Raw genomic sequence first — 25,112 nt, 5'->3', positions numbered from 1 at the left:
GGAAGTTCCCAAGAAGTAAAGCTAGCTGTCTAAACCCTTTGGAGCCTGGAAGATCATGAAAGGGTCCCAGATGTCAAGCATCAAACTTTGTACACTGTTGAATTTGGATACTGATTGTATTTGATTGTGACTATGCATGTCCTAGTTCTTCCCTCTTCGGGTTAAAAAGTATATAAGTTCTTTGTCTTTAGTTTTGTTCTTGTTTTGCCTTACAGGAGCCCACAGTTAGAGAGACTTTGGGTATTTCAGAGAAATTTTGGAATTTAAAGAGCCTCTGTAGTTTGAAAGAGACTAGGTATTATAAAAAGAATGGACATTTAAAGTGTTGAAATTGTTAAAGACTTTTAAAAGTTGGAATGTTTTACACTGTCATCTTAATATTAGCATGACACCATGGACAAACAAGAAGGGTTGTAACTTAGGAAGTGCTGTGTTGGTGTGTCAAATTGACAAGGGGTAGATTGTTATAATTTTCGTATCAACTAGAAACAAACTAGGGCTATCTAAGAAGAAATCATAATCCAGAAAATACCTCTGTATGACTGGCTTGTAGGCAAGTCTAGAGGTAATTTTGTTGAGTGACAATTGATATGGGAGTACTGCCCATTGTAAGTGGTGCTACCCCTGAATGATCCTGGGTTGTATAAGAAAGGAAGTTGAGTAAGAAATGGGGAGCAAGCCAGGAAGCCATGTTCCTCCATGTCCTCTGTATCAGTCCCTGCCCTGAGTTCCTCCTCTGACTGAGAGTGTAAGCAAAATAAACCCTTTATTTTCCAAATTGCTTTCAGTCAGTGTTTTATCATAGCAACAGAAAAGTAACTAAGCCACTAAATTTGAAGTCAGTTCGTAATTATCCATTAAGTAATATTCTAAGATTACTAAAACTAATGTGTTGAAATTAATTAAAATTGGCTGAGGGAAGCTGGGCAGTGGTGGCGCATGCCTTTAATCCCAGCACTTGGGAGGCAGAGGCAGGCGGATTTCTGAGTTCGAGGCCAGCCTGGTCTACAGAGTGAGTTCCAGGACAGCCAGGGCTATACAGAGAAACCCTGTCTTGGGGGAAAAAAAAAAAAAATTTGGCTGAGGGAAAAGTGGGGTGTTTTTATCATTTGGAATAGTTATAGTGGAAACATTTCAGTTAAAACTTCAGGTATTTAGAATTCAGCATTAAAATCACACAAGGTAGAGAATTGAGACTGCCTAAACAGAAATAAAAGAAGAAAATGAGTCATTGGTTTTAAAAACAAAACTCTTACCTTTCCTACCATTTTGCTTAAGGATCAGACTACAACAGATCTAACAAACAAACTAGAACCAACTTCCAGACTATGCTGATATATAACACAGCCATTTGATAACCTCAACAAAATGTCACATCCTCTTACTATCATGCACTGCTTATGAACAGGTTTCAGAGGATGATTTGTAAAGTATTAGGAATAAAATACAAGACCATTACTAGATTATGATCACTTATTTATAGGCTTAACACAAAGTCACTATGTTATTGGGAAAATCTGGATCTAAGCCTACGATTTTCATCAGAAACCAAACTGAGGTAGCAGAAATGTTCTAGTGTTTGGAAAAAGAGTATGAGTGGATAACAGGGAAACAGAATGCATGGATAAGGAAACAGAATGCATGGCATGTTATAGAAACAGTAGTCACATTTTTTAATAGATTGGTAGTGGGGGGGGTGTATGTTCAACACTACTATTTTCATTTGCAAGTAGACTGAAAAACATACAGACTTATATTTGACTTATATTTAATCAAAAATTTCTACCATCACATTATTCACATCCAGGTTTCCACAGGTCCGAAATCTTCCTATAGATCGAGGTGAGAACATTTCATTGAAAAACAAAAAGAAAACAAAAACTAAGCGTAGTCAGGTTGTCTTAGGCTTAAGAGTTTCTGGGTTTCGTCCTTGGAGGAGTTGAGGATCTTCCCAAGGCCTCGGACCTCGAATATTCTTCCAGTTTTCAAAAGTGGAGTCCTTTATTTTCTACAGAGCCACAAAGTTGAACATATTAGTTCAAAAGCCCAGAGGCTTTGACTGATATTATCACTAAGCGGTGAGCAAGTCAAGGAAAACCAACAGGCTCAAGGACAAGTTCAGCAAATAGACCAACTCCAAGCCAATATCTGGGACTTCCTGGGTTTAGAACTTTATTTGCTTGCTACAGAGAGACGTTACATCTACCTTTTCCCATAATAAGCTCATAGCCACAGAAGGCGTTTACACTCTGTCTCTAAGAGCACAAAGAACAGAAAGAGAAGGGAAAACAGGAGTAAATGTGAAGCTGTTCTAGTGCAGCAACACCTGAAAGGCTGCTGTGGGTCACAGTACAAAAGAACTAAGGTGCAGACCCTGGCATCTTCACAAGAAAAAAAAGGACCAAAGCACCTTGTTCTGCATCTGGGAAATGACACTAGGCTTCAGAATGAAGTCATTCTCTTCAGGTAACCTGAGGAAAAGTATCCATACTACGCAGAACCATTCAACTACACTGATGCACCATAGCTTCCCTTAGTCTTCAATGTCTCAAGCACACAAAGGAGGCTAGAGAAAAGGGGTGGACAGAAGAGCTTCTTTATCCTCTCTAATAGTCACTGTTATATACCTGCTTCTGTTCTGAAATAACTGAGGGAAGAGAAAAATGCTATGAGATCAATGAGTAATTTATATCCAAAAATGGAGAAAGTGGCATATGTTTTCCTTGATGTTTAGATACAAAGTATTAACTCTTTTACTGAAGAACCATACAATCTTTACCGAGTAGCACAGGCCACCTTGGCATTGTCTCTCTTATAAGTGATTGCTAAAAGGCAAGACAAAATATTCTATATTCAGTTAACTTTTATGATTCCCAGATAAGGCCTCCACAGCACAGACTGCCCAGACAGTGCTCACTTCCTCAAGCAGACAGATCGAGGCTTCAACAAAGGACAGGGAAGCAGGGAGTGACAGTGTTTTTCTTGAAAAGTTAGGGGTGTATGTTAAATATATATGGATGTACAAAGAACTATGAATTTAGCATAAATATTTTCAAGTATGGCTATGAAATTATCTAAAGCAGCAGTTCTCAACATTTTAAATGCCACAATCCTTTATTATAATCTCTCATGTTGTGGTAATCCTTCAATCACAAAATTATTTTTGTTGCTACTTCCTAACTGTAATTTTGTTACTATTATGAATAGTAATGTAAATATCTGATATTTCCAGTGGTCTTAAAGAGGTCACAACCCATAGGTTATGAACTACTTATCTAAAAGCACTAAAAGGCCTTTTAGTTTGATTTTTTGTTTATTTTTTGAGACAGAGTTTATATAGCCCAAACTAGCCTTGAACTCACTATGTAGTATAAGTTGGCTTTGAACTAAAAGCAATTCTAGTGCCTTGTTGTCTTAGTTAGGGTTCTACTGCTGTGAACAGACACCATGACCAAGGCAACTCTTATAAGGACAACATTTAATTGGGGCTGGCTTACAAGTTCAAAGGCTCAGTCCATTATCACCAAGGCAGCAGCATGGCAGCGTCCTGGCAGGCATGGTGCAGAAAGAGCTGAGAGGTCTACATCTTCCTCTGAAGGCTGCTAGGAGAAGACTGTCTTCCATGCAGCTATGACAACGAGGGTCTTAAAGCCCACAACCAAAGTGATACACCTACTCCAACAAGGCCACACCTACTCCAACAACTATTAGGAGGCTACATGTCCTAATAGTGCCACTCCCTGGGCCAAGCATATACAAATCATCATGCTTGGCCTCCCTAAATCCTGCATAGCAAACATTTTGCCACCATTCCTGGCAAAAGTAATCACCATTATCCAGATATGTTAAGGTATACATGCTTATTAGAATTTAAAATAATTCTTAAGATATGAGACAAAGTTGACATGACAGAGTCATGGGAACATATTGTGTTTAGGAGCCATTTACAGGAAAGACTACTTGTAGAAAATCTACAAAATGTGTGTTTGGCTACATGTCAGGCTGTACACATGTGCTAGGCAAGACTCAAGCCTCACTGTCTAACAACCAGTGTCATAGGACTTACTGAGGAGCACAGGACATAGTGAGGAAATGCATTAAGAACTGGTCTCCAACCCTGCCAAGTACATACCTCCGGTCAGGATTCTCTTGCTACCCTGACATCCAGCTAAGACACTCAAGAAAAAACTTTTTACTCACAGTCCCAAATTTAAAACCAAACCCTGGCAACACCCGTGTGTGTGTGTGTGTGTGTGTGTGTGTGTGTGTGTGTGTGAGAGAGAGAGAGAGAGAGAGACAGAGAGAGAGACAGAGACAGAGACAGAGACAGAGACAGAGACTGTGTGTGTGTGTTGGGGGAGGGTATTTAAAAAATGAGGCCTACTGAGTTACTGGGCACAGGAAGCAACAGAGCTTGTCCCCAGAAACTCCTCCCCAAACAAAACAAACAACAAAAAGCTTACAGACATGAAGTGCTGTACTGATGAAACTTACCTGAAAAACTCCCCAACCCTTCTGGTTCCAAATTTAAGATAATTTATCAAATACTACAAATTCAGATTAAATTTATTTTTTTCTTCACTGTTAATTTATCTTGAGCAACAGAACCAGTCATGCTAATAAGGATGTTACAAAACATAGAATATTAACATACTATACCTCATATTCTGATTCTAAAGTTATTTTATTTACTTTCAATTTTTTCTCCAATTCAGGATCAATCTGTAAAAAAGAAAAAAAAAAAAGAACATATATCATTTAATTCTTTTATATTCATTTTTCACTTTAATTTTTTTTTTTATTTTTTACTTTTAAAAGTCATAAGAGAGCAAAGAGTGAAGGTAAGGCCATCCAGAGACTGCCCCACCTAGGGATCCATCCCACCTGCAGAAACCAAACCCTGACACTATTGTGGATGCCAAGAAGTGCATGCTGACAGAAGCCTGGTATGGCTGTCCTCTGAGAGGCTCTGCCAACACCTGACCAATATAGATGCAGATACTCACAACAACCATCAGACTGATCCTGAGGAAGAGTTATGGGAAGGACTGAAGGAGCTGAAGGGGTTTGAAACCCCATAGGAAGAAAACAATAGCAACTAATCCCCTCCCCCGCCCGCCTCCAATCCCCAGAGCTCCCAGGGACTAAACCATCAACCAAAGTGTATACATGAGTGGCTCCATGGCTCCAGCTGCTTATGCAGCAAAGGACTGCCTTATGTGAAATGGGAGGGGAGGCTCTTGGGCCTGTGGAGGCTTGATGCCCCAGTGTAGGGGAATGCTAGAGTGGTGAGGCAGGAGTAGGTAGGTAGGTAGGTGGGGGAGCACTCTCTAGAAGATGGAGGATTTGCAGAATAGACAACAGGACGGGGGGAAACATTTGAAATGTAAATAAACAAAATAACCAATAAAAAAGGAGAGAGATTATATAATCTCAAAAAAAAAAAAGTCATAAGAGAGCTGAACCTGATGGCACATACCTTTAATCCCAGCACTAAGGAGGCAGAGATAGTAGATCTCCGTGGATCTGAGGCCAGCCTGCTCTGTGAGTCCTAGACCAGGCAAGGACACAATGAGACCCTGGCCAAACAAATAAACAAAGAAGCTGGGCGGTGGTGGCGCACGACTTTAATTCCAGCACTTGGGAGACAGAGGCAGGTGGATTTCTGAGTTCGAGGCCAGCCTGGTCTACAGAGTGAGTTCCAGGACAGCCAGGACTACACAGAGAAACCCTGTCTCGAAAAACAAGCAAACAAACAAACAAAAACAAAAAAATAAACAAAGAAAGTCATAGAAAAAATAGATAAGAAAGTTCAACCAATTTAAAGCTATGTCAAAATCTCTAATATCAACTGTGATAATTAATGCATAGTGATAACTAAAACATAACTCCAGCCACTGACATACATTGAGGAATTGTCTACTAGGCATTTGACATGTACATATACTGTTTAATGCTCATTAAACCTATAAGATAAACATAAATTTCATCCTCATTACTATATGTATAGAAAGTAGAACACAGGAAGTTGAATAACTTGTAAAAGACACATGTGTTGGTATTAAGCATTGGCCCTCTGCTTCCAGAGGCAACATTATTCACCCACCACCAGTATAGATTTTGTAGTACAGAAATATTTAAAATGTTACTATATAATACACTTGAAAATAAAAGAACCTTTTTCACAGACCAAATGAAGAGTTAGAAATTTAGGGTTCCACAGTAGCACATTGAAATTTATGTCTATTGCCTGTATATAACAAAAAAAAGAGTATAACTAGTGAAATAAACAAGGCACAGTACATAGACTCGTTGAGTATGAGTGACTTAACAGAGGCTATGAACAAAGTAATGAGCCAGGGGCTTAATCCCAGAATTCCACTAGAATGATGTATGATAGAGACAAATGTGACAAATCAGAAAAGGATAAATTATGACAAGTAGATCTAAAAATCCCAAAACATGTGAACCTGAGCTTCCAGAATTATATTAGTGCTGTTGGTCAGGTGCCATTTCTGCCTTGTCAGCAAACACTATCCTTTTGTATAACACTTCCATAAACTATCCTCTCATGCTTCTATTTTCTATTCAAAGTGAAATTCAAAACAAAATTGATTAATTAATTAAACAAAATAACTCAATTCAGTCTTCAGTTTAGGGTTTGTTCCTAAGAGCTGAAAATTGGAGCTGAAAGTCATTTTCCCTCTACTTCACTTGCCAAGTCTGGAATAAGTACAGAATCATAACCAAGGGTTATCATTACAGCCAGCTATCTCATGCTTGCTCTCATATATGAAATTTATAGAATAAATAAATAAGGAGAGAAAGTAAAAGGAGGATTATTAGAAATGTGCATTGAGAACAAAGAGAGGAAGAAGTGGGAGATAAGAAAGGGTATTAGGAATGTGGTGGTTTGAATATGCTTGGCCCATAAGAAGTGGCACTAATTAGGAGGTGTGGCCTTATTGGAGTAGGTGTGGCCTTATTGGAGGAAGTGTGTCACTGTCAGGGTGGATTTTAAAGTCCTATGCTCAGGCTCCACCCAATGTTAAAGGGTGCCTCCTGGCTGCCTCTATATCAAGATATAGAACTCTCAAATCCTCCAGCACCATTTCTGACTACACAATGCCATGCTTCCAGCCATAATCATAATGGACTGAACCTCTGAAACTATAAGCCAGCCCCAATTAAATGTTGTCCTTTATAAGAGTTACCTTGGTCATGATGTCTCTTCACAAAAATAAAACCCAAACTAAGACAAGGGGAGAGAATATTACCAAAGCATATTACATACATCTATGGAAATGTCATAATGAGGCCTATTACTCTGTACAGTTTATATGTTAATTTAAAAAGAAGAGGAGTCAAGGTTGGATACCAGGAAGATGTAGCTACTGGGGGTTAGAGAAATCACCACCCAGGGCTACAAAGACAAAAGCAGAAAGCAAATGACATGTGACAAGGTTTATGTCTCCCAAAGAAATTACTAAATTAGTAATTACTAAATTCCTAAATTCTAAACTCCATAAAACAAGAATATAGAGCTAAGCTGAAAATCTCTGAAAAGTAGAGCTGAACTTCCTGGTGTAGTAATTAAAAATCATGTAGAGTCAGGTCTTAAGAGTAAGGAAGAAGCAGAGATGCACTAAAATTAACTGTAACTCCAACCAAGCCAGGACCCCACTCATGCCCAAGTGTTAAGGGCACCAGATACAACTATGCCTGCCTAGAAAAAGAAAATGATAAACTGTTTCTGAAGGAAAGCAATATCATCTAGAACCTTTACAGCCACCTATAAACAATAATAAATATTTAACTGAAAATAATTATTAGGCATATTAAAGATATAATCATGTAGTAAAAAAAATGAAGAAAAATGGATAATTATATCCTTATGGGAGATAAAACTTTTAAGTAATTATAATTCACAAAGTATTTAAGTCACCAAATTAAAAAATTGATAAAATATGACATTATAAAAAATTTCTCTAGAGTATTAAAATACATAATAGAAGAATTAAATGAACAGTTTGGAAGTAAAAATGATGTACTAAATCACAAAGTTAAAAGAACAGAGTTAGTAAGAAATTGATCATAACAAAAGACAGATTTAGTAATTTGAAGATAAAACACTAGAGAGAATCCAGGGATGAATATATACACAAAAAGAATTAAGTGTAGATTAATAGTACATCCTGCGGTGCATACAGGCCATGAGCTTACACACAGTTTAATAGTACACCTGATAGCTATTATAGCTCATGAACTCAGGCATAGTTCAATAGTACACTTTATGAATCTTAAAGTCCCATGGAGGAAGCAGAAAGAAAACTGAGGTAAAAACAGTTTTAGAAAACATCAATCTTTTGTTTTATGTATCCCATGGTTTTACTTAAAATCCTCAAAGAATCCAAATGATAGTTTGAAATTCCAGGGTTTTTTTTCCCCACATTAGAGTACCTAAGAGTTAAGGAAAACATTTCTTGCTTCCATGATTCAGTATCAATCCCTCTTCTCCTCCCCTCATTGTGTTGAAGGTCAAACCCAGAGCTTGCTGGACGTTAGGCAAGTGCTCTACCACTCAGTTTGATCTCCAGGCCAAGCAATCACTGTGTATAAAATAATAGAAAGATAGACCCTTGATAAGAATGAACAAGACCAACTGTGTTCCTGCTAGGCAAAACCATGTCTAGTAACAGAACTTCCCCTGTTGGCCACCACTAGGCTATATTTAGTTCCACCTCATAAATTGGAAAAATGGAATTTTAATAAGTTTTATAGACCAGTCAAATAAATAATATGATAAGTACGTATGGTGTACGCACAAGCTACCTCACCATTTACTATTTGAGGTTAAGTACTGGTGTTTAAGATGAACTAATTTAGGACTGATTTGTAATTACCTGCCTGTTTCTTCCTGGATATGCGGGATTCAATCTTCTTATGTGTTTTCATCCCGATATTCAACTGCAATTTCTTTTGGATATTGTGTAGTATGCTGTTTTGGTTATTTAGCTCACTAATTCATCTGTCATTAAAGTAATATGATGACTCAGCCTTCTTCTCCAGTGATGTCTGGACAATATCAACCTTACTATTATGGTTATTCTTATTCTCATTATCTGATCTTGAAAATAGGGTCACCAATATTTAAATTAAATATTAAGCTAGTATTCTCTTGTTACAAAACATGATAGGCAAGTCAAAGACTGTCCTACTCACAGGTACTTAAACTGCATACTTAGTCATAGTACTTGGTGGGGTACAAGAATGGAGGGTCCATTACCACAGTGAACAATGCTTGTACTGACCTATAATGGTACATTATATATTACTTAGAAAAGCCTTCAAATATCAGGTATGTGCTCCCTCTCGCAAAATTACAACATATTTCTCAATTAATGAACTAGACTTCCTATGTAACATACAGCATAAATTTGTGAATGTATAATTACAGAGGGTAAAAATTCTAGCTCTGTCCTAGAATACCCACATGACTGTATGCAGGACAGTATAGCTTTCTGGACCTTTGTTTCCACACCTGTAAAGTGCAGGTCCTAGTATACTCCTACAAAAAAAAAATATATATGCTATAAAAATATAGGTGTCTTCATTTATAATAAAATATTTTATTTTAGTATCAGTTACTAATGAGAAATGGCAATATACTTATAACATCACTGGCATACAATGGAATAGCTAATTTATAATTAGAGAAGGAAAACTACTGATCCATGTTTAGTTTCTTAAGAATCCAAAAACAACTACATCTGAGAATATTTGGGAAGACAAAGAACAATATTACAAGTAAATACAGAGAATTTTTCCCAAATGCTTGATAAGATTCACTTGCATAGATTCACATTAGTGATAAATTAAACAAGAAAAGGTACAAAGACCTGCTATTGGGTTTTCAAGACAAAACAGATTAAAATTGCTAAGTGAACTGAGCATGGAATTCTCCTACACAAGTCAAACACCAATTATAGTTCTTACCTTAACTGTCACAGCATCATATCGGATTTGCGAAAATTCCCGAAGACCAAAAGAACCTCCAACAACCAGCAACTGAAACAAAGGAAAGGAGCAGCTACATGAACTAGAAGGGCAGCTCTGACCAGCCCTGTTGTTAAACAGTGCCTCAGACAGACTATAAACAACATACAGATTATTTTTTCTAGAAAATTATTACTCATTTCTTAAAAGCAGATGTGGTGGGTGTTACCGTCAAAGGCATTCCAGTGACACCTGAAACCTGAACAAATATTAAACCCTAAATACACTATGGTTTTTTTTCCATACATAAAGACATATAACAAAGTTTAATTCTCAAAATAGGTACAATAAGATTAGTAACAATAACTAGTAATAAAGTACAACAATGGTAATATATTGCCATTTAAAGCTTATGAATTACTTACATCTGAAATTTTCCATGGAATTTTTCTCTTTACTTTTTTGCTGCTGTTGTTGTTAACAATAGACAAGATGCAGCAAGTGATATGTCAGTAAGGGAGGCCACTATACTATCCTGGAAAAATTATAAGATCATAACTGATGTTATAAATCAATACTATATATATTTGACTTTTCTTGTTTTTTTTTTTTTTTTTTTTTTTTTTTTTTTTTTTTTTTTTTTTTTTTTGAGATAGAATGTGAGGATTTAAGTAAGAATGGCCCCCACAAGCTCATATATTTGAATGCTTAGTCATCAGGGATTGGCACTATTTGAAAGGGTTAGGAGGTGTGGCTTTGATACAGAACTTATATCACTGGGGTGGCCTTTGAGGTGTCAGAGCCTAGATAGCTCTCTCTTCCTGCTGCCTGCAGGGTTAGATGTAGAATTGTCCAATTATTTCCCCAGCAGCATATCTGCCTGCATACCACTGTGCTCCTTCGACATGAAGACAATGAACTAACCTCTGAAACTGTGAACCAGCCCCAATTAAATGTTGTTAAGAGTTAAATGTTAAGAGTTGCCATGGCCATGGTGTCTCTTCACAGCAATAGAAACCAACTAAGGCACAGGGTCTCAATAACCAAGATGGCCTTGAACTTGGTATGTGCCTGAGGATCACCTTGAACTTCTGATTCCCCTGCTTCCAAACTCAAGAGGAAATAAAACCACACCCAACTAAATGATAGTCTACTGTTAAGTATCTTGGAGTGGACTTGTCATTGTACTTAAATCCCTTTAGAGATTTATGTAACCTTAGAAGGTAAACAAACAGAAATGCCAGTGGTCAACTAACTGATCAGACCAAGTCAAAAAACCTCAAATGTCTAACTCTATCCAATTAAGTTATTTTTGTAGGATTTTTTGTCTATAACTTTTTATATATTTTATATAATAAAATATAAGTATTATATATTTTCTGCCAATGAGAAGGACAGAACTCTTTGAACCTCTGTGGATTCAGAGTGCTGTTCGATTCATGAGCCTTCTCTGATCACACAGAATCGGTAAAATTTGTTTTGCTTGAAATGTTTATTTTTTTAAGATTTATCTTAGTATTTGTGCATGCATGCATCCATCCATGCATGCATATGTGTATGTGTGCATATATGTGTCTATTTATGTGCCAGTATATGTGGGTGACTGTGGAGGTCAGAAGAGAGCATCAGACACCTGAGAGCTGGAGTTATAGGCAGTCTTGAGCAGCCGGATACAGCTGCTGGGAAACTATGATCCTCTGAAAGAGCAGCAAGTACTCTTAATCAGGGAGCCACCTCTCTCATCCCTTGAGTTTTTAATACTAAAACTATATAGGGTACACCCAGTAATAAAACTCTGGCCTTGTCCATGTAGAATTTCTTTCAACTTTATGACTTTGCAAAACTAGACATTTGTAAACACTGACTTTTACTTTCTTAACAAATTATAAAGAGTCTTGGGGCATATGCCCCATCCTTCTGTATGCAGAAACCCTTTCAGGGAGCTTCCAAACTGCTACTGCTATTTTACCAACAAGTAAGCTGGCTACAATTCTCACATCAGAGATGAATAAGCTAAGCCATTAGAGGCAAAAAGCTTGATCTCCATATCACTGCTTAAATAATTAAATAGAAAAAGTATAAAAACATAAACTAGAAATTTAAAATCTGAGGTTCCTAAAAGCAACAAAACTTCACTGTTTAACTTTAGAACTTCTGACAAAAAGAAAATGAAAAACAAAACCAAATGAACTGAGAAGGCAACAAATGGGGAGAGTATCTGTAATGTGTCGGTGATGTGCACTCACACACACACACACACACACACAGGTTACAAATGGGGAGAGCATCCGGGATGTGTCCGTGATGTGCACTTACACACACACACACACACACACACACACACACAGGTTGAAGGGTGAAAAGCAAAACAAACAAACAAACAAAAAAAAATCACCAAAGAACAGCATTAGATTTAGAGTCTCTGTGTTCATTAGATCAGTGGCTCAGGGAGAGGAACTGCTCTGCCTTACCTCGGTGTTTTTCTTCTAAGAACATTCCTCCTGGTTCCTCTCTTGCAATCTAGAGATTCACCTCTCAGGTTTTAGGGCCCTTCATTAACCCCCATGATTTCTAGGTAAACACCAGCCACAATAAAAGTTTATATGTATCAATTATATATATATGTGTGTGTGTGTGTGTGTGTGTGTGTGTGTGTGTATATATATATATATATATATATATATATATATATATACTTAGCTGCTTTTAAAAAAATGCTATTTGGAATATATAGAACCAAATCAAAATGGCTGCTTTTACACACATATATATAATATATAATTATGTTATATATACACATATATATTTAAATATATTTAACATGGAACAATAATAATTTTTTTAAAAGTTATGAAATTGAAAGGGAGAAAGGAATCACAGGAAGAGGTGGAAGGGGAGAGGTAGAGATAAAAAGGATGGAAACACAGTGCTTATCTATATTCTCAATATATATATTAATTTTAAATAAAAAGAATGCTATTTTGCATAAAGACAAAGTGTGTGTGTGCATGAAGCAAACAGGAATGAATGACTAGCTATACATCTATAGGTTAAAAAGTCATAATGAATAACCTCATCTAAAGAACCTGCTTTTGTTACATGACTGGAGGCTTCCTTACGGTGCCAGAGCACACTGCACTATGCATTTTAAAACAGAAAAGGAGACCCCCAGAACTCAAAGGAAGGTTTCTCAAATTGGGCATAGAAAGTGCTCCTTGCTTAACTTGTGGAAGGGCATCTGGAAAACAAATTAGGCATAAGAGTTTGTCTACACAGAGATCCAGACTATGCCTTCATATAACTGATATGACCATTGAAAAACTGACCAAGAAAGAAATTTTCATCTGGGAAAGAGCCCCTTTCATGCTGAATAGCTCCAAAAATAGGGCAGAGTACTAAGTCTACATAGAAAGCCTCGTCTTGAGATTTTTTTTTTCTTTCTGTAACATCTTGAGTTTATGATTTTGAAAGAAAACCAAATTGGCTCCCACAGTGATAGAGATGGCAAGTCAGTAGCTAAAATCCGTGGTTTTGAACTGCAGAGGAACTTGGAGAAAACAAATTTTACACATGCCTTGTGTACATGAATTGCTGTCATTTACGAATGCTTACCCCAAAACTCTTAAAGCAGATTGCAGAGTTCCCTAATTATCGAAACAAAATCCATATACATCAAAGACGACTGGAAACAAACAAACAAACAAACAAAAAAAAAAAAACCCACCCCAACACCCCAACATATTACCTTTCTAAAATCAACCTTTTAGCAATGCTTAAATACAAAAGCCGGGAACTTCACGTGTGCCAAGACCTACATCAAGTAAAATGTCTTGTATTTTTAAAAGCTTTTGTATATTTTAATATAACATCGGAGTATGTAAAGCAAATTAACTAATCAATGATCGAACAACAAATGAATATGATTATTGTGGCTCCACATTTGATTAGTCTTCTTGCCAAACCTCAACGTCTAACCCAGGAAAGCTATAGTAAAACGGGGATAGTAACAACACGCGCGTTCCAGAAGGGAAGGGAAAAGCGGGAACCCAAGGTACACTTTTGAGCGTAAACTAAGAAAAACAAACCCCTCAAAGCTCACGTCTCTCCCAGTCCCTTCCTACCACAGACGCGCCCCCCACCACCGACCCACTCCCACACACACACACGCACTCGCCCAGTCAGCAGTATCCGGAAAACGGTGCCACTCAGCCAACGAAAGACCGCCCCTTCCGGGGGCCCAGACACGCTCAGCTCCGGACGCAGCCACTCACCAACATGGGAACTCCATAGCGAAGGGTCTTGTTCTTTCGCAGAGCTCGCAACACAGCGGGCGCAACCATGGCAGAAGCTGCGGCCGGTTTGGCCTTCTCCAGAGCGACCGCGCCTCTCAGCACTGGCTTTGGGTGCCAGGTCCTCACCTGATAGGCCTCCGCGAGTCAAACGTAATCAGTTATTCTTAACACACTCCCACTTCCTCCCTCCCCCGGAAGTCGAGGCCACTGAGCTTTGGTTCCGGGACACAGGGTACACCGAATGCAATTTGGGTTTCGATTTGAAAAATCTGCAATTCGCATATTCTGGATCTTTTTTTTTTTTTTTTTTTTGGTTTTTCGATACAGGGTTTCTCTGTGTAGCCCTGGCTGTGTCCTGGAACTCACTCTGTAGACCAGGCTGGCCTCGAACTCAGAAATCCGCCTGTCTCTGCCTCCCAAGTGCTGGGATTAAAGGCGTGCGCCACCACCGCCCTAGCGCATATTCTGGATCTTGACTGGCGATTTATGGCTCAGTAAACTCAGCTAAAGGTCAGGGCTGGTTCTAAAGCTCATGCACAAGTAGCACCTGGTTAATGGAGACTTTTAAGTCTTAGCTCATCAGTTGTAACTGAACTTTTTAAAATTTTTTTGTTGGATATTTTATTTATTTACATTTCAGAGTTATCCCCCTTCCCGGCTTCCCCTCCACAAACTCCCTATTCCACCCCCTCTCCTCTGCTTCCATGAGGGTGCTCCTCCACCCACCCACACACACACCAACCAACTCCTGCCTCACCACCCTGGTATTCCCCTATGCTGGGCCATCAAGACTTCACAAGGCCAAGGGCCTCCACTCCTATTGATGCCAGATAAGGCCATCCTCTGCTACATAAGCAGCTGGAGCCATGGGTCCCTCCATGTGTACTCTGGTTAGTGGTTTAGTCCCTGGGAGCTCTGGGGGCCTGGCTGGTTGATGCTGTTGTTTTTCCTATGGGGTTGCAAACCGGTTCTGCTCCTTCAGTCCTTCCCATAACTCCTCCATTGGGGACCCCATGTTCAGTCCAATGGTTGGCTGCAAGCATCCACCTCTGTATTGGTAAGGCTCTGGCAGAGCCTCTCAGCTATATCAGGCTCCTGTCAGCAAGCGCTTCTTGGCATCAGCAATAGTGATGGCTGCATAGGTATTGATCAGCAATACATTTAGTGGCTGCATGTGGGATGGATACCTAGGTGGGGCAGTCTCTACTCCACTCTTTGTCCCTGTATATCCTTTAGACAGGAGCAATTGTGGGTTAAAACGTTTGAGATGAGTGGGTGTCCCCATCTGGATATGGTCTCTACAGGTTCTCTACAGGGAGACCCTTTGTTGAGTATTTCAGCTAATGCCATCCCCATTGGGTCCTGGGAGCCTCTTGCTTTCCTGGCATCTAGGACTTTCTCTTGGCTACCCCCAGTTCCCCATCCCCCACTGCTACACACCTGTGTTCAATTTCCTGACCCTGACTCCACACATCTCCCCTGTCTCCTTTCACACCTGATCTTGCCCTCCTTTTTTCCTCTCCTTCCCAGGTCCTCCCTTCCTCTACCTCCCATGATTATTTTGTCCCCCATTCTAAGTAGGACTGAAGTATCCACACTTTGGTTTTCCTTCTTAAGCTTTATATGGTCTATAAGTTACTTGTATTGTGGAAATTCTGAGGGTTTTTTTTTTCCCTAATATCCACTTATCAGTGAATACATACCATGTGTGTTCTTTTGTGACTGGGTTGCCTCACTCAGGATATTGTCAAGCTTCATCCATTTGCCTGTGAATTTCATGAAATCCTATTCTTAATGAATGTCTGTTTTTCATTGGCTATGAAACTACAACTTATTTGTGTGCCTCTGGATGACTCAAGGAACACGGAAACAAAAAAGAAGAAACAGGCCATCTAATAGGGACACAAACTAGAAAGTATGATAGCTTGGGTGAACAAAACACTCACCTTGTCATTTTCCAGGAGGAGCCAGAGAACCTTTGCATTTGCCTCTGCCTCTCTGATGCCACTGAAATGCTTCTGGAGTAGCCTCACAAGTTGTCTCCACAGGAGAAGCTACACATCCCCTTAAGCTTAGGCAAACATCTCTGTCAGGGGGAAAGAGGGCATGATCTTAAATTAATCTTACACAGCACTGGAAGACAGGTTTATACATAATGAAAATAACCTCTTGGCTTTCTTTGCCTTCACTGTCTCTACAATTTTCACGGCAAGGTTTAAAACTATTTGTTAAAAGACTTCAGTCTAACCGAGCAGTGGTGGCGCATGCCTTTAATCCCAGCACTTGGGAGACAGAGGCAGGAGGATTTCTGAGTTCGAGGCCAGCCTGGTCTACAGAGTGAGTTCCAGGACAGCTAGGACTACACAGAGAAATTCTGTCTTGAAGAAGGAGGAGGTAGAAGAGGGGGAGGAGGAGGAAGAAGAGGGGGAGGAGGAGGAAGAAGAGGGGGAGGAGGGGGAAGAAGAGGGGGAGGAGGGGGAGGAGGGGGAGGAGGAAGTATGCCATGAATTTACACACCTCCAACTTGCAGCTCCTGGGACATAGTACTTGTGAAGACCCCCATCCTCGGGAGACCCTTCCTCAAGTCTCAGGAAATCATGACCACCCAAAAATCACAAGAAACCATACCTGGATGCAATCAGCAGAGGTTTATTGGGGAGAGTTGGCTAGTCAATGGTCAAAACTGCTTGTCCACACAGGAACAGAATTTTGACAAAAGGCCAGCAAGCTGATGGGGTTTTTTATAGCATGGGGTGGGGAAAGGAATTTTTGCGCCGTTACACATGATTGGTTGTTTTAAAATTTTTGAACATCAGCAGGCTGTAACACGGGGAAAACCTCAAAGGGGGGGGGGGTGGATAACCAAGAACAGTGGAACATTTCAGAGGAATCTACCCTAAATGATTTAGAGCCACGTGAAAATTACTCTGTATACTCATTCTTCTCAAAAATGTAGTTTTACTATGTCACTGTGCCCTACCCTGTCATTACCAACTATTTCAGGTTAAATATTTCTCACTTTCTCCAGTCACAGCCCCACCTAGATGACTTGTATCCTTTTTGTGGTCAGGAATGTGTCTTCCTGCTTTGGGCTTTTCCCACCCACAGGTGGGTCTACTCCCTGAGGCTTAAGGAATGTAATCCAGCAAGTGTCCTCTGATTCAGGGATAAAGTCCTCCACCCGGAATGTGTCCCAGGGCGGTGAAGGCCTGAAATCTTATTTTCAGTTCCGTGTTCTGGAACCTGCACCTTTTTCTGCTCAGGTCTAAGGGCAAAGAAAAAGTCTACATATTTTTCACAAAATGGTCTTTATAATTTTTCACTCTACACTTGAAGTCCACTGTACTCTACAGGCATACATTAGTCAGTATTGAGAGTGCCAGTAGCCTTTGACTTATAACTTGCCACACTGTGTATTGTGTTAGTGTATAAAAGCATTACTACTGTTACTAGCACACAAATAATAAAACAGGAGGATAACAACAGTATTTCAGAGTTTGAATTTTCATATTGAGGGAAAGACATAATTTGCATTAAACCAAAGGAAACTGTGATATGTCCAGGACAACCTTTCTTAAAGTAAGACTTTTGGCAGTCCCTTCCCTTTCCCCTGTTTCTTCACTTGACTGTAGAAAAGAGACCTGCAAATGTGGGAAATGAAGTAGTAGAAGGGTGAGCGTTTTTAAAATGACAGATTAACACAATTAAAAGTACTAGAAGAAAAATTTGTAGATATACTGAAAATACTCTGGATCAGAACTTAGGACTGAAGGGATAGGTTTATAATAACAGGGGTGCTATAAATTATGAATGGTGTCTCCTCCAAAGCTGGTATTTGTCTTTTTGGGTTGACTGTGTTGATCCTCCTGCTTCTGGAGCATAAGGATTACAGGTGTATTTCATTATACCTTGCTTTGCATTGACATGTTTTGAAAAAATCTCTGTACAAGATGAAACCATAAAGGAATACAAGATTTATTAAAATAGTGTGAAGTGTATAGCACTTACACAGCATTGACTTTCATCTTATTTCCCATGACATTTCAAAACTCACCCAATGTCCCTATTACCTAAGTGTGTTATTTCTCACTTCAACAGGTGTTAGAAATCAAGGGGCCTGGCTCCAAAACTCTGGGCATTTTCTGACCTCCTCACTACATAGAAGATCATCTGAGTCATACTCCACCAAAGCTCTGCACCCAGGTAGTAGTTTATAATGGGATTAGTCATGCACATATATTCTAGATAATGCTATAATCAGTAATATGTTATCCTTTCCATATATATACACACATATATACATACACATATATGTGCATACACATATATGTATATGTATACACATATATATACACACATATATATATATACACATATATACACATAGATATGTGTATGTATATATACATATATATATATGTATATATACATATATACACACACATATATATATCCACATTCATGAAGGATAACAGGCTTATCCAAGGTCTACTCTGTCAAGTAATATAGGTATTCCTTCCTGTAGAATTGACTATTATCTAATTGATAATGGCTTCTATGGACCTTTCATAGATCCTCTCCAACTCTCAAAGTTTTTTGTTTTGGTCTTGTAAACCTTAAGTTATAGAGTCTTTAGTCCTTGTGGTAAACATTATGTTAGAGCCTTAAGTCCTTGAATGAGAAACAACCCCATAGGTTCAAATGTTTGAATACATGGTTCCCAGCTGGTAGAACTGTTTGGGGAGGAATAGAAGGTGTGGCCTTGTCAGAGAAGGTGTGTCACTAGAAATAAGTTTTGAGGTTTCAAAACCGCTTGCCATTCTCAGTCTCTCTCTTCCTTCTCCCCACTCTCTCCTTTCCTCCCTCTTTCCCTCTCCCCCTCCTACTCTCCTCCCCAGATATATCTTCTGCTATGGAACAAAAGTAAGCTCTCTACTACTGCTCCAGTGTTATACATGCTTGTCTGCTGCCATTAAACTTTGTTTTATAAATTATCTGGATCATGGTGTTTTGTCACAGCAACATAAAAGTAACTAAGACAATTCTTTTCCATTTTAATACTTTTGTCCCAGTGGGGTGTGTGTGTGTGTGTGTCCTTCAGCATTCAAGTTGTCAGACTTGGTGGCAAGAACCATTACCACAAGCCATCTTGCTGTTCTGTACTAGTGACTGTCAAACATCAGTGTCTGAGAATCCTGTAGAGAATACTAAAAATCTATTCTAGGCCCTATCACCAGTTTCTGATTGTGCAGGTGAAGGATGGGACCTAAAATATATTCCCTAACAAGCTTCCAGGTCATACTGAAACTGAGGTGCTAGGGACAACACTGGAGAGCTCCTGATCTATCTTCTTTCCCTAAAAACATTTTTTTCTTCAAACTTGATGAGTGTGGGGATTTCTGGTACGTTGCTAAACCCTAGAAATCATAGCCTCCTCCTATAATCCCTAAGACAACATGTCCAAAAAAATATCTTCTTTTGGTTCCTCTCATCATTTGATGTAACTTCTGAGTATAACTGGAGCAGTTGAGTGTAGGTTTATTCCAGCTCAGTCTTATTTAGCTAAAACCAGTTACAAATGGGTTGTTAGCACAAAACTAGAAAACTCTTCCTCCTTTATGCACATTCTCTGATAAAAGTATCACAAGTACTCTCTAGAGTGTTTCCAGTATCATCTTATTTTCTATGGGGTGTGAGCTATAGGATAAATGAGGCCATGTCACTGGCCATCTAGTGGTCACTCCCTCCCACAGTCCTTCCCCCATCTCTCCCCTTCTCTGAGAGGGTGGGCCCCCCTCTGGATATCCACCCACCCTGGCACATCATGTCTCTGGGAGTCTAGCCACTTCCTCTCCTACTGAAGCCAGACAAGGCAGCCCAGCTAGAAGAACATATCCCACATACAGGCAAAAGCTTTTGAGATAGCCCCTGCTCCAGTTGTTTGGAAAAGATCAAGCTGTACATCTGTTTCATATGTACAAGGAAGCCTAGTTCAAGCCAGTATGTGGGGGGGAAGGGGTTGTTTCTGGTTTTTTTTGTTTGTTTGTTTTGTGGAGAGCTTTGGGGGCTGCTTGGCAGGAATCTGACATTGGCCAAGGACAAGGAAATGAGATTTAGGCAGGAATCTGACATTGGGCCATGACAAGAAAGTAAGTTCAGGTAGAAATCTAATTTTAGGCTAAAACAGAGAAGTAATTTCAGTCAGGAAACTAAGTCTTAGGATAGAACAAAGAAGTAGGTCTCAGGCATATGACTGTGGACTAGGACAGGGAAGTAGGCTCGGATATTTTGTCATCCCTTAGAAGCAGTGATCATCAGAGTGATCACGGGAGTGATCATGGGACTTTGTTTACTGCCTTGTTTGTTCCTTGACTATTTGCATCTATTGTACTGCTGATTCCTCAACCTAGAACTGACCTAAATACTTGCATATAATTAAAATGGTTTAAAAGAAAATTGGGAAAAAATAAACCTGCCTCAGCCTCAGCCTCAGAACTGGCTGGGGTCATGCTACAACATTGTCTGTCATCTTTTTTCTTTTAAATCCTCATTCCTGTGCTGGAGAACCTGTTGACTGACTGAGCTGGCTTGGTCATTGTTTTTTTTGTTGTCCCTTTTGGGGGTCTTTCAGAGGTTGTTGTGTGTGTCCCCTCTCAATGTTATGTGCTTGTGTAGAGACCATAGTCAACATTGAGTGTCTTCCTTTCTCTCTGCCTTATGTTTTATAGTAATCTCTCTTTGAACCTGCAGCTTTCCATTTTGGCTAGACTGGCTGGCCAGAAGCCAAACAATCCTAAGGATCCTGTCTCTTCATCTCACTGCTTGCTGCCATTATAAAGGAGTACCATCCTGGTCAGCTTTTATGTGGTTAATGGATTACCAAGCTTAAGCCTTCATGCTTGCAAAGCAAGCACATTCCCTACTGAGCCTTCTCTGAATACAGTAGATAATACATATTTTAGAGTCAGTCTTTAAATATGTCATAGCTTACATTGGTAAGAAATCTTTATAATAATTACAAGGTTGAAATTATAATCTCTTACATTGATATGGAATTTATATTAATATATTACTCTCATGTAGGCATTGTACCTATATATCTTATTTAGAAATACAAGGCTTAGACCCAGTCCTTTTAAAAAAAAAAAAATTAGTGGAAAGGAATTAACAGACAACTGTTCAGATTGCCTTACATAGTTGATTTTCAAAAACGTTAGAAATCCATAGAATTGACATTACAAACATTCTTACATAAACATTTATTTTATTGGAGACCTATCTGATCCTGACAGCTTCCCAGTCTTGGATTCTAAGAAGAAATTGAGCATCTTTGGAGTTACACCAGTTATGGTATGACTGCCACTAGGCAAGAATTGCCTCTTTTCATCTACAGACAAAATAGTGTGCAAAAAAAGAAACACACTTGCAGAATGGTCGACTGATTATATCTGCCAAGACAGAGTAATCAGCCCTTAGTAATTCTGCATTACTAGGTCTGTCAGATGATCCTGGGCCAGAAGGCTGAAGACCAGATGCTCCAACATTTTGAAATAAGGAACTGTCTAGATGTTCAGTGGTCTATTTAAATTGGTTGAGTTTTAGAAGCCACGCTTTGTGCTTCCCATATCTTTATTTAACTGAGTCATTCTGGATTTCTGATGGGGTTGAAGATTTATAATCTCACAGCCAACCCAGGCTATTTACTTTGAGAGGATGGTTTTCAGATGCTATTCATTTTGATGACAGGACATAAGCCAGGTTCAGAACTAAGTTTATTAATTGAGAGAGATGGCAAAGGTTCTATTTAGTTAACAAAAATGATAGACTGGGTGTTAGGTTTATCTTGTACTTTAACAATCACAACATGGTAATATAGTTAGTGTTCAATTAATATGTGAAAAGAAAAAAATTTTTTTATTATTGGACAAAAAGGGGGAAATGTGGTGGATAGCCCTAGCCTCTTGTTGTCATGGTAACTCCACTCCTGGGAGGGGCTGCGAAGGAGGAGTGAATCTTGTAAACCTTCTGTCCAATCAAATTTGTTAAATAAAGGCTACAGCCAGTGATTGGGCAGTAGAAGAGGAGTGGGAGGAGCCAGAGGCAGGAAAAGGAGGAGACGAGGAGAGAAGGCGGCGGGCACTGAGTTGGCAGTTGGGTTGGCAGTTGGTCGAGGGAGAGGGCAGTTGGTCGAGAGAGAGAGAGAAGACGAAGAAGACCTTGACCTAGGAAACCGCAAGTTGTTAAGAGCTCTCATAGCCGGGGAAATAGTGTAGTTTAATGGTAAATCTGCCCAATCTAGGCATGCAGCATTCATTTGATACTTATTGACTTGTGTCGTTATTCTCTGGACTCCCTATGGGCAAAAGATTTACCGCAACACAGGTTTGGGGTTTTTGTTTTGCTTTGGTAACCAGTAATGGAACATACAGTATTTTAGACACCTATGGACTGCATGTAAGTCAGGGGTTCTTGAAAATTTTAATACCTGAAAATTCCCATGGACTAATATTTGTACTAAATATTTTCTATGTTTAGATATATGAAGGTTTAATAAATCTTTTAGCATCTCTGTAATGAATTTAAATCTCAAAACAGACTCTACCGTTCAGAAGAAGGGCCCAAGATAAGAGAGTTAAAAGGTTATCAGGAAGCTGGGCCCTTAGAGCAATAAACCCGAGTAAACAGGAGCTATGGTAAGATAGACTTAGCTAACACTCACTGTCATAAGATAATGTGCAAATATGTGTTGCCAAGAAACCAGGTGTGGGAGCTGCCATTTGAGGTCAGCCTTTGTGGTTAGCATTGTCTAAAAGGTGATTATAAAACTGCCTTCGTGAGCCCTGTGAAAACTGTATAAAAACTGCTCTTAGCTTTAGTTCAGGGTTTCTCTAGCCTGTGAGCGAGGGGGGGAGGGGAGGAAACCCCAGTGCACTCAATCAGTAAACCTCTTGCTTTTGCCTCGAACTCCCTGTCCTTGAGTGTTTCTGTGGGAGCGTGTCTTCCGGTTTGGATCTTAGGGTCCAACACTGTCAAATTTTGTATTAAGTGCATCAGGTAAATAGTCACATGCTTTGAATTTTCTGTATAGATATCAACACAAGAGTTAATGGCAGTTCAGAATCTCATTCCCACTGGGCAGAATTCTTTAAAATATTGTCTTTTTTAAAAAAAAAATCATAACTGCACTATAGGTGAGGGCTGGTCTCAATAAAATTCTGCAGTTAAAGGGAACAGCAAAGAAGGCTTAGCCTAGGATAGCAGCCAACCCTGAAACTACTGTGAGAGGTAGAGAGCTTAAGAACTCAAACCCTGTACTTCTTCAGTGATGTTAAAAAGATACATTAAAGATCACCCACTCTCAAATGCTATTTCAGCTTAGTGACTAAATTTTATCTTTGTATTTCTATACTAGTGTTGATAGTTATCTGCTAAATGAAGAAAAAAATCATTATCTGTACAAAGATACATTCCACTGAAAGTGAGTAGAATAAAATCCTTATTGACTATACACACACACACAGAGGAAAGGAGGGAGGGGAAGGGAGAGATGGGGAGAGAAGGGCAAGAAGAGGAAAAAGAGGGAGAGAGAGGGAGGGAGGAGAAGAGAGAGAGAGAGAGAGAGAGAGAGAGAGAGAGAGAGAGAGAGAGAGAGAGATATTCAGCGCTGGCTTCCTACTCACAGAGACCAGCTGCCTCTGCCTTCTCCTCCTCTGCCTCCTAATAATGGGATCAAAGACATGTACCACCATACTTGACCTCTAAATATATTTTAATTGCTTATTTTCACAATAAAACCCAAAATGCTACAAATAGCTTGTATCTAACTTAAAACTAATGGAATTTTAAAAATAACACCTGATTAGGTTTCTCAAATTGTTCAATGGACTCTCCCATTCTAATCTGGATGCCTAGGTGTCTCTCAGTCCTTCTGGTCTTTATTGAAAGCCCAAAGAGAAAAGATGAAAGTAAACTGATTTAAATTTGAGACCAAAATAAAGGGGGAGGGGCATCTAAGTTGACGTTAGCTCACCTTTCTGACCCTTATTTTTTTCTCAATTCTAATACAAATTTTAACCAAGAGTTTAGATTCACTATCCTATGATTTGGTTATTAATGGCTGCATAAGATGAAGCACTTACTGGCCACATACATTTATGGAGGTTGCTCAGTCTGTCCTTAGCACCTAGGAGTAAAACAATGTTCCACTTCTTACTCTGCCTCTGTATCTGGGGCAGAAGCTCAGAGAGCAGGGCTCTGGACTTAGTCAAGTTCTTGATTCTGGCTAGAGCTGCATCTGTAGGTGATTTGAAAATTGAAATACCATGGAACATTTCCAACAGAGTTTGTACATTTTAGCCACCTGATGAAACTTTTTTTGTTGACTGAATTCTAGTCCCATGTTCTTATTTAATGTGGGTTGACCAGCCAGCTGTCCAGGTGATTCTAAGCAGAGAGATAGATAGCTCCTGATAGTGGTGAATCTCAAGGTTCAGCATTAACCAGTTACCTAGAAGGAGAGAGTTGCTGGCTGCCACACACTCATCTCACTTCTTAAATATGGGATGAAACCCAAGCATTTGCAGGCAATACAACGCTTCCGTCCAGAGACCTTGCATGAGAACTGCTAGCAATGAGGAATATTACTGATACTGTCAATCCATAGTCCAGAGTTTAAATCGTGATTCTCTTTTACCAACTATATAATCCTAGGAAAATACTTTATACTCTCATCTTCAGTCTCTTTATAGCAATGCTTAAATCTCAGGGTAATTCATAGTGTTACTAATCAATTTTAACACAGTCCCTGACATAGGCTGTAATTAC

General features: G+C 39.2%; 1 protein-coding gene across 2 annotated transcripts; it reads right to left on the bottom strand.

The window, feature by feature from the left end:
* Positions 1-1,647: 1,647 nt before the first annotated feature.
* Cox16 (cytochrome c oxidase assembly factor COX16) lies at positions 1,648-25,068 on the bottom strand. Of its 2 annotated transcripts, XM_076921806.1 has the most exons (8): positions 24,428-25,068; positions 16,235-16,374; positions 15,992-16,054; positions 14,268-14,423; positions 9,997-10,068; positions 5,480-5,551; positions 4,660-4,722; positions 1,648-2,008 (listed from the first exon to the last, which is right to left on the bottom strand). In XM_076921806.1, exons 3-8 carry the CDS (start codon positions 15,992-15,994, stop codon positions 1,892-1,894), a joined length of 483 nt encoding a protein of 160 aa, XP_076777921.1. In that variant the 5' UTR covers positions 15,995-16,054; positions 16,235-16,374; positions 24,428-25,068; the 3' UTR covers positions 1,648-1,891. The 2 variants fall into 2 exon arrangements, with proteins under 2 accessions (XP_076777921.1, XP_076777922.1); XM_076921807.1 differs by lacking the exon at positions 5,480-5,551.
* Between the last annotated feature and the right edge of the window lie 44 nt (positions 25,069-25,112).

Source organism: Arvicanthis niloticus, chromosome 23, assembly GCF_011762505.2.
Source record: "Arvicanthis niloticus isolate mArvNil1 chromosome 23, mArvNil1.pat.X, whole genome shotgun sequence".
Lineage (NCBI taxonomy): Eukaryota > Metazoa > Chordata > Mammalia > Rodentia > Muridae > Arvicanthis > Arvicanthis niloticus.
The sequence above is the reverse complement of the archived record's forward strand: the minus strand, read 5'-3'. Positions and strand labels throughout refer to the sequence as shown.